Raw genomic sequence first — 10,652 nt, 5'->3', positions numbered from 1 at the left:
TTTTCTTTCTGAAGTCATCTGCATAACAAATATTTTTCACCAAGAAAAAGCCAGAGAAAACATGCAGATATTAATTAGGTTTGAGCAGCTCCCTTTGATCAAAAGCAAATGGATGAGTAGCAAGCAATATTCCAGAAGCATAAGCCAGCAAATACAGTAAAATGCATCTCAAAAATCTCTGAATCTGCTCGCACGTAGGTTACTTCCAAAGCATACAACGAAGCACAAAGTGCCCTGAGGTAGAAACCTGACTTCTCTCTGAGTGCTTTGGGGATTTTACTCAGGACTATCTCCAGCTTAATCCTGTAAACTGGATGCCCATTAGCATCTGAGGGACATTAGGCATGCTCCTGGACTAATTTTTCAATCTAATTTCATCAGAGAAGTGCAGTTGAAGAACTTTGAGACCACACTGCAGTGTGAAGCAAAGCATGGAAATGGGTATGACTGGATATTCACCTGACCAACACACTATTGACCCAACCTAAAATGCTGATGTTGACCGACACTAACACAGCCACAAAATCAAAAAAGTAATAGTTGCATTTAGTTTCCCAAGTATTGCACGAAAAATTGCTCTCTTCCCAGATGAAAGACCTTTATCTCAAAGACTATGAGCTTACATGACACACATGATTACTTGGGAGGCTCACATCCGAAAGAAAACTTCAAGGAGGGGAAGTTAAATTAAAAAAAAAACAATCATCATTCAGCCAATAACTTGGAGAAAATTTCTTAGAAGAGTCTTGAAATGAAAGCAGCTCTGGTCACTGACACATTGCATTTTTCTATTCAGCTATTTCAACTCAACATTTCGTAGCTTAGAATGCTACAGTTTGTTACCTGTTAAGTGCACACTGCTATAAAATACCCATGGAGACAACATTTAAACATTAGCTAGTTTTAACGCTGGTTGGTACTACTTCAGTAAAAATCAGCAGCATCTGCTCTGCTGATAACACTTTAATAAACATTAGGCAGCATCATACTTAACAGTTAAAGAGTACTGCAAATAGCTTCTCCTAACAGAACTCATACTTGCTTAAAAAACAATCTAAGAGAAATTTAACTTTATTTAGCTTTATTAATAAAACAAAGAGGTAAAAGGCTGCTGTGACATTTAGAACATGATGCCAGAGATAACTATAAAACAGCAATGAATCCTAATAAAAAAATTAAAATCACACATACTAAGAACAGTCCCTGCCCCTGGGAGCCAGCTGTGCATAGTGTTCTTCCTGCAAGTAGCCCATCACCTTTCCAGAAAAAAAACCCCAATAAAATTAAAGGCATCAGTAAATAAAGCTGCCATTTTAAACATTTCCAACTTACTGGGAAGTAATTCACAGAAAGTAATTACAGAGGAAAAGTCAGTGCTGATATTTTTTCTACAATCATGCAATCAGAGCACAAATGGGAAAAAAGCACGTATATTTACAGGTACTACTCAGTTTTTAAAACCGTGTGTACATTGCCATCATTTAAAGTGCAAGCTACATGTCTGCTGAATTAACTGAAGGCATAACAGGTGAGATATAAGTTAAAATACTGCCACCAGTAGTTATACAACTAACCACAGATGCCAGTAGCATATTTCAAACCCTGACCAAGTTAATGTGTTACTTCCTCTTGTATATTACCAGCCGAACACATATTCCATTGCTTTAGATACAATACTTTCATCTTTCCTAGGAGTTTGCCTGTCAGAAACCACCTAGAAGGCACAGGGGAAGAGGAAGAGAGAAAATAAAGAGAATCAGTCAACATATAGTTAATTCTTTTTATACTAACCAGGTTTTTTTCTTTTCTTTTCCTAAGTGCTACTATATTTTGACAAAATATGTTTGAAATATTTTCAAAACAAGCCCTTAACCTCTGGAAAAGTGACAAGTCATTAATATTTTTTTTTTAAATTATTATTTTAGAAACTGAACAGACTGAGTTTGTACTTGAGCCACATCTTTAAAGAAATGACAGGAAAAGATAAAGGCTAAGGTCACGCTGAAGTTAGTGTGTGTACAGCCTCATACAACTAAGGGGAGATAGCACAAAGAAACACATGCTTCTGTTTCCCTTAAAATACCTGATAGTCACTAGTGGAAGCTTTATATGCTGTTGCAAGAGGTCTCATTGTAGAAATCCTTGTAGTATTATTAGCAGGTTGTACTGGTGTGCCGACAGATTTTGTAGGTGGAGTGAAAACTGAAGACATTGAGGATGTAGAGCTTCTTTCAAAGTTTTCCATCACACTCTTAAAAAGAGGGTTAATATAATGTAAACAAATGCTAAAAAGCAGTATTTCAACTTTTATTAAAAAGAGGGTTAATATAATGTAAACAAATACTAAAAAGCAGTATTTCAACCTTTATTATCTAGAATTATCTATTATCTAGAATTGTTTGATAAAATATGTTCACATCTCAAAGTAAGCAAAGACCACAGGTAAATTGCCTGTCAGCACAGAGCACACAAATACACACCAACACCAAGCATTTTCCTCACTGCAATCATTTATATGTTGGATTATGCCATTGCAAAGTAGTGGAAGCCTGTAATCTGTTCACTGTACATACTAAATATCAGCCAAGTTTGAAACAGTATAGAGAAAATAAATTGTAAGACTTGCAACAAACTTCAGGTAGTAACTTTTTTCGGGCCCAGTTGAACTAGGTAGCATAACATCCTCTTTCTAAATACTTCTGAAATATGTTACCTGATCCACACAAGACAGTCTCCAAGCCCTTACCAACCTGCAGCATTTTGCTCAGGTTCAACTTGCCAAGGAGTTTAACTCAGACCCCTTAGCAAATGCTAGAAAAGGAGTCAGAAGGCTCCATTTTCTAAGCTTATGTTTAGAAAGGAATGCATGTAGAAAGGAAGAGGCAGAAAGTTCCGCAAAGAACCCAGAGAAAACAAAATGGGAAATGACAACCAGCCTGGGGAGACCCAATTTGCTGCATTTAGACTCAGTGGAGCACAGCGTTCAACCAGCCCAAAGACAGCAGAAATTCAGAAGCACATCTGGCAGGAGACAGCTATCCAAAATACAGGATAGGGTTGGTGTCCAGCGTGGGTGGCAGCTGACACTCTGCTCAGCCAATGGGGAACCCATGGAACTAACTGCTACTTTTAAATCAGAAGCCTAAGCATGATGTCAAATCTATCATACCTAGTTTTCAATTGCAAGGAAGTGTTTTACAGGCTAATGCCAAACCCTCCATGGATTAGTCTCCAGAAATCTCTGTTGCCCTCAAAAGTACAGTGAGAATTCAAAAGCAAGATCAGATGCCTGACAATTAAATGTCTTAGATCATTACTTCTGGAGTTTCAGCTTATAGACAATTCAGTCATTGATAAAAAATGGACACCAAAATAGTAAATAAGGTAAGAAGAGACTGGAAGCCCTACCATCAGAAGCCCAGAGAGGAAAGGGGCACTGAAGTACATTTGTTTCTGAATTTTAATCAGTATAAGAAATGTTTTGAACTGATAAAAATTGAAGTAATTGCTAGCTCAATTTCTAGAGCTGCCTTCTCAGAATGGTTTACATTTGAAAGCTTACATTACTCTTTAGTGTCCCTTATCCTTAGAGGAGACAAAAAAAAAAAATCTGTGAACCATAAAAGAATGACTGTCATTTGCTTAAGCTAATGTACAGTACCCAATGCAAAGCGCTGCAAAAATTACTGGTCAGGGCATCGTCAATGCCTAGAAACTAATAGCTCATGATAAAATTAGACTGAAATACAGCCATGCCTACCCCAACCACTACTTAGAAGAAAGGGACATGTTTTTGTGGGGACAGGTGGGAGAATAGAATCAGGACTGTCTTGCTAACAAATTTTCAGTCTGATGTACTAAGATAAACTGAAAAGCCAGAATCAGATAAATAGTCACATAAAAAAGAGGGATGATTAGGAGCAATAACAGTCTTAATCTGCCTTCACATATCTAGGCTTTAGGCAGCCCCTAAATGCCACAAATTCCAGTCCGGGAAACTCTTTATCTCAGTTGTCTCTTATGTTATGGTTTCACTTCATATCTTGTACAGCAATATAATTCTGTGCATTCCCTCCAAACAGCACAGAGATTTCCCATAGTGATCCTTCTCAGCAGGCAATTTTGTCAAATACTTAAGAAAAACTCATGTAAGGTATAACAGACTATACTTATACAACTGAACTACCTATGCTTTGCAATTCAAAAAGAAAAAAACAAAAAATCAAAGAGGTCAAGGAAAATAAAGAGGATGCCCAAAAGCAGAGTGCTTTGTATTTAAATGAGAGCAGCTGTTAACTTACTTTATCTATACATGGCTTGACACCAATCATGATAGATTCACCAAAAATTCTTCCGTCTTTGCTTAAGGCTTTCCGGGCTTGAAGCTTAGACTGATATCGAATATGCATCCAGTTTCCTGTATTGGACATCTGTATGAGATTAAGTGAAAATTGTGAAATTTAGCCTTTTAAAGAATGAGACAGAATGTTTTTAGAAATAAGACTCAAACTAAGACATACCACATGCTTTAATATGTTTCCATACTGAGCAAACTGTAGAAGAATATATGAAGCTGAGGCTTGAGGAAATCTGAAAAACAAAAAAATGCTCAAAAAATTATAATGAGTAGTTTAAGAATTCTGGTGCTAAAATACAACCCTATGAATGGCTTTTAGAAATCCAAAAGAGACCAGTGTGTTATTGCCATTTTAGAAGCAGTGACTTGAGGAATATTATCTTCTAGGCATTTTTACTTCACCACACACCTCAATGGTAGAATGCTGCCTTTTTAACTTGAAAAAATTAACATGTGGCTTAAGTAAAAGTGCTTCACTAAAATATATGCTTTTGCTGGCTTTAACCACAGTTGTATTTCCTGCAGAACCTAGGAATGCCAGACAACAGCAACATCCAAGTACTTCTTTCCATATGCTGCGAAGACTTCACCCATGGTTTTTCTAATACTTTGGAAATCAACTTACCCAAATACAGTTACCCATGTGTCATCAAGTTGATCTTCTGAAGTCAGGGAATCACCCTGAGTATAAAAAGGATCTAGCTGAGCAGGAGATAGAGTAGTCTTCCTAGGCTGCCCAATACTTGCAGGACTGAACATACTTGAAGCTGTTAAATTGAAATGGCATTGCTTAACAAATTACTTTTGCAAGACAGATAAACTTAAGAGCCTATAGTAAAAGAATAAATTCAGTATCAAGCATTTCACTTGTATATGGAAGAGTTTGATGGAGATTTATTTGCAGACACAGACAAACAGTAAGTCAATCCAAACTTCATGTCTGCAAGCGTGTAGTAAGTTTTAGGACTAGCAACGTAGCTTTCTCCCGGACCTCTACACACCAGCAGTTTAATACAGAAGCCAAATAGGAACAAGACAGCAGAATAAAGCTTAGCAAGAAGCCATGGGTTCACACACGAGACAGGAAACCTTATGGAGATGGAAGGCGACCCATCAATCTCAGCTGCTTCACTCAAGTACAACTACCTCTGTGCTCAGTTCAACAACAAATTTTGAATAAGGAATAAGTGAAGTTGATTTGAAATTCAGACAGTCTGAGAGTGGAAAAGTATTTCCTGTTCACATAAAACTAGTAAATAAGGATGCAACTCCTTCGCAAATTAGCAAGGAGTTGATGTAGCTGGAACAGTGATGATTTTTGTGTATTAAGGAAACCAGTAAGAAAGTAGATTATATATTTTGACAGGACATCTACCTGTTCCAGGTGTTGATGGCATAGTTCCAACCAATGGGCTCTGTGTCAGAGAAAAGCTGGCCTGCATTAAAATACAGAAAGTAACAAATCATTCTTACAGGTACACTTCTCTGATCAGAAGAGATCATTTTCAGGTAACTTAAGCATCAGGCAAGAATAACAACAGTTTGCCTTAAGTTACTCCTAACTTAAGAGTGAGAACAGACATTTACATGTATATTTAAGACAAGATTATTAAAAGTTATTAATGAGAAGTTATTTGACAATGTTTTTACATTCTAGCACACAGCCTAGCAGGTAGCCTGGACATCCAGTAGGCCTCAACTATTACATTCTGGAATTTCCAGCTGATTAGTAAGCCTTAGAAGAGAATGCAGTTAACTTTCCTGATTAGAGGCTTAAATGAAAATATCAGAGATAGTCTGGGAGTGTAGAGCAAACTAAAGAAGGGAAGCACCACAAGCAATAGGATTCAGGGCCCGTCTACAATACTTTATCATCTAACAAGGAAGAGCTACTGGTATACAAGAAAGCTTATTTAGGCTTAGGCTGAGCTTTAGGTAATACGAACTGAAAAATCCATTACCTAATACCAATCACATATGCTTTGTGAAACCAAGCAGCTTTAGGTATCAATACTCAGAAATGTTACAGTTTAACTTTTTCAAAATAGGCATCTAACTATTGCTGTAGTATAGTAATCCACACATTCATGTGCATACCGATGGAAATGATGCCAGTATCATAAGTTACTAGCATCTGATTTTCACTGTCTAAAAGGCTTAGAAATCATGGGAGCATAATCCCTACTTGTATTCCTCATCACCAAACTTACTTTCCCTCTCAACTGCTTAGTGCAACTGCACTGAAGGAAAGTATACTTGAGTTTTAGCTGCTAGTAGTTATTTTCTTTTTAACATAGAAGGATTTCAATATCCGATTTTAGTGTACTTTTAGCCTGAATCATGGTATTTCTTAGATACAAGATCAAACAAACTGGAGCACCTGTAGGTCTAGCAACATGCGTTCTGATAGCTGCTCATTGGTTTGTTTTTTCTTTTTCTTAAATACCCAGTCCTTTCAGACAGTATTGGATTCTGTCCTTCACAGAGAACTTGAACTTTCAGAATAAACTTTTCAGAAGGCAACACTCAACAAAAAGACTGCTCATTCAATGAAAGGCCTTCTCCTCGCATCAAAAGAATCATGTTCACTGAAAAAGAACCTACTAATGCTTGACTGCTCCGTTGAGGTAAGTAGCACAGCTTATTATTATAATGATCTTCTAGAAATTTTACTGTTACTCTTTCAAAAGTAACCCCACCTCGCTGCCCAAATTTTGACTAGATATTTTACTCAGCACAAAATTCCTTCTATTTCAGTAAGTGCCTCTATTGCTGTCCTGGTTTCAGCTGGGATAGAGTTAAATTTCTTCCTAGTACTGTGTTTTGGATTTAGTATGAAAAGAATGTTGATAACACACTGATGGTTTTAGTTGTTGCTAAGTTCCCTGCTAGTCAAGGACATCCAGCTTCCATGCTCTGGAAGAAGCTGGGCGGGAACACAGCCAGGAGAGCGAGCCCAGCTGGCCAACGGGGTATTCCATACCATGTGATGTCATGCTCAGTATATGAATGGTAGGTGTGTTCCAGGAAGTAGTGATCGCTACTTGGTTATCGGTCAGCATGGGTGGTGAGCAATTGCATTGTGCATCACTTATTTTGTATATTCTATCATCATTATCATTATTATTCTCCCTTTTCTGTTCTATTAAACTGTCTTTATCTCAACCCACAAGTTTTTCTCACTCTTACCCTTCCGATTCTCTCCCCGTCCCACCAGGCTGGGGGGTGGGGAGAGTGAGCGAGCAGCTGTGTGGTATTTGGCTGCCTGCCAGGTTAAACCACGACAATTGCCCACTAAAAGAAAAGGTAACACATATTTGGACCCTTCTGGCAATCAGCAGCCCAATAAATTTACAAGAAGGTGAAAAGCCGCAACAAGTCTGCATTTGTCATGTACAAAGCATAGCAGAGGCATGATTTGCACTCTTCTCTCTCTCCAGTATCGAAAATCAGTAATGACAGGAGATAGCTCCACAACTGCAGCTCTCATTTAGACAGGAACAGGCACACCAAACACCCAGACTAAGCAACAGCATGCTCTGAAGACTCACCAGTCATTTTGCTACAGCAGTTTATACAACTGAGTTAAAGAATTCACTGAAGCAGTGAGCTACCTCACATCTTCTGCTAAGAATAGGCCAGTACCTAAGCCACTTACTGGTCTTCTTGAGGTTAGAGGTGTTGATCCAAGGCCAGGACTAGATAATTCATCATATATGCTTCTAACTGGTGGAGCACCGCTTTTATCTTTATGCGTAGGGACTACTGGTTGTGGGGGAGATCCTCCTGCAATTAAAAGGAACAAATGAAGAGTAAGAGAAAACTTGTAATTTTACTCTACTGCTACTTGTTCTTGAAACTTCAACAGTAAATTCAGCCATGAAAGACTGTTGGTCGTTTCACTGGGAGTTTGCAAAACCATTTGGCCTACCAAACTGTTCAGGTTTGAATGTTCTACATAAAAATATCACGTGTCAGAAACTGCCTCCTTACACAAGTATCATCTAAAAATTTTAGACCTCTTATTAACCCAGTATATTCACTACTTTCATGCAGTTGTTCTTTTTATGAAGTTCTGAGCATAGCTACACCTTTCTATTTTAAGGCAGGGTAGTAGTGTATTTTAATTGTTTCAGAGACTAACTTCCCTGTAGCAGAGATGCAAAAGCAAGGTTTTTAAGACTTGAGACATTCTACATGCTAAAGAACCATACCAAAATGCAAACAGACATTGCACATGCCATCACATTCCCACTGTCCAAATTCCTTTCTTTCCCATGTAATTTCATATTAAATAAAAAGGTAAGCTCTTGAGACCAGGGACGAGCTTGCATTTAGACAGGGTGAAGTTAAGCCAGCTGCTCTCCCATTTGGTAAACTTTGGGGCTTCCAGTATAACAGAGAATTAAACTGACTGAAAGATCTTGACATATCCCTGAACGCTTTGTGTGGGTTTACCCCAGGAAAAAAAAAAAGAAAAAGTAGTTGACTTAACAGTTTTCACTTGCAAAACATTTGAAAATTAAGCTTTTCCAGAGTACTCTTCCATCCTAAATTCTGAGCTTCAAGACTCCTCTCTGAACTGTTTAACACATCCAAGAACTGTTACAGTGTATTATATAAAGCACTCTCCCATCAAGGTTTTCAGTTTAAGTGATATACTTAACCACTCATTTTGGGAGGCCTGTGTTAGTACCTTACTGGTTCCCCCTTTTCTAGAATTGATACTCTGAGGCTGTAATAAACCCTTTTAAAAACAATTAGGTGAAATTCATATGACTATTTTCAATTTCATAAGTATTTTCCTAAGAGGTTTGTATGTGGGGGGGAGGCAGGGGGGACGAACAAGAGCAAGAAGCAGGAGACCAACAGACCACCAATCATAGCATATCTAAAGTTGGAAAGGACCTATAAGGATCGACTCCAATTCTGCTTGAAATCGAAAGAAAAGAATATCTAAAATTAACTTGCAGTACTTTAATCCTCAATTTCTCCTTCAAAATGACCAGCACACTAACACCATCAGATATTTGGATTACACCAATTGATTAATACAAAAGCCAAGATCACCCATGACATGAAATGAATCAATGAAGCTGTTAACTACTCACTCATACTTCCCAGAGAAGAAAACAGGCGTATAATACCACCATCTTAGAAACATGGGTAAGGACTTTTTCTAGTCGGATCGATTAGGTGGTTGGAAAGAGATGAGCATCTACAGCTAGGAAAAATCACTACTGCAGCCCAATTACAGCAGACATCAAGACTGTAAATACTGTAAACACACCACTAGTGCCTAGTGGTTGTATTTTTTAGTTTTCCTCCATCCAGTTTTTAGAAGTCTGACAATATGTAAGTGACTTTTCAGAATTCATTGCAAAGAAATCAGCAGCTTGCATAAGCTGCATTTAGTTTGCCAACAGACATCTCTGTTTTAAACAAAGAGAAAACATTGATGGCTGTATGTGCAATTGACTGGTAAAGAGGTGTATAAATTGATTTTATATTAGGAAATATTCATATTACCTTCCCTGTAACAGCAACCTTTCCTGGTACCAAAACTGCCATGTTTAAAACATTTATTAAACTTAAGTCTACTTTGAAGAATTTAGCCAAACTCCACTGAATACACTCGAGTACACTGTTTATTCAATCAGTTGAGTTCATTTATAGCAAGTTATAAGAATTCAAGTCTGTAACAGTTACGTAGAGCAATAAGACAAACCAAATTTTTACCTTCAATTTACTTTCAATTACAGGACAATTTTTCAGCATTTAGTGAATTCTGACCTGCAAGTAGCGGAGACCTCATTTCCATGACACCAACTGAAGGGCCGCTTAAAGCACGTGGCTGTGGAGTCACTGGCGCAGGTAAATCGCCCATCAAGAATCCGGGAAGAAACTGAGCACTAGCTCCCGGTTTTGGAGATGTCGGGGAGCCAAGAGTCATTGGCTCAGCTCCTGGGTTAATGAAAACGAAATTTAGAAACATGGAAGAAGCCAAGTGATCTAGCCTTTTCCATCACTTAAATAGTGGTTCTATTAAAGAAACATAAAACAATATACAGTAAGTGACTAAGACGTTCTAATAATTTGTTTTCCAGTAAGGAAAGTTTATCACAATCTTGCATTTTTTGCAGCTACAAGAACTGCCACGCTGAGACTTCGTTCTTAAAACGCACTGCTTTGGTTACGGCTGGATTTCTGGTTTTGAGGGCAATTATGGGTTTTGGGTTGCTTTAAAGGCGTTTCTTATGTAAAAGCAATCACGCCAAGGCGGGATTCTCCTCCC

The 10,652-nt window shown here is 37.9% G+C and overlaps 1 protein-coding gene across 1 annotated transcript; it reads right to left on the bottom strand.

Annotated features, from left to right (window-relative positions):
• Positions 1-1,399: 1,399 nt before the first annotated feature.
• On the bottom strand, positions 1,400-10,318 carry NUP35 (nucleoporin 35kDa). Its single transcript, XM_009577224.1, has 8 exons — positions 10,151-10,318; positions 8,016-8,143; positions 5,733-5,793; positions 4,983-5,124; positions 4,521-4,590; positions 4,302-4,430; positions 2,084-2,251; positions 1,400-1,714 (listed from the first exon to the last, which is right to left on the bottom strand). The coding sequence occupies exons 1-8, from the start codon at positions 10,308-10,310 to the stop codon at positions 1,637-1,639; spliced, it is 936 nt and encodes a 311-aa protein (XP_009575519.1). The 5' UTR covers positions 10,311-10,318; the 3' UTR covers positions 1,400-1,636.
• Between the last annotated feature and the right edge of the window lie 334 nt (positions 10,319-10,652).

Source organism: Fulmarus glacialis, unplaced genomic scaffold (assembly GCF_000690835.1).
Source record: "Fulmarus glacialis isolate BGI_N327 unplaced genomic scaffold, ASM69083v1 scaffold38114, whole genome shotgun sequence".
NCBI lineage: Eukaryota > Metazoa > Chordata > Aves > Procellariiformes > Procellariidae > Fulmarus > Fulmarus glacialis.
The sequence above is the reverse complement of the archived record's forward strand: the minus strand, read 5'-3'. Positions and strand labels throughout refer to the sequence as shown.

Excerpts from the sequence above, each read along its gene's own strand:
- NUP35 (XM_009577224.1), bottom strand. The coding sequence starts at position 10,310 with ATGACTCTTGGCTCCCCGACATCTCCAAAACCGGGAGCTAGTGCTCAG. Across the intron at positions 5,794-8,015 it reads CTCTAACCTCAAGAAGACCA|GCCAGCTTTTCTCTGACACA; the intron begins GTAAGTGGCTTA and ends ATTTTAATGCAG. Across the intron at positions 2,252-4,301 it reads TCAAGCCATGTATAGATAAA|AGTGTGATGGAAAACTTTGA; the intron begins GTAAGTTAACAG and ends CCTCTTTTTAAG.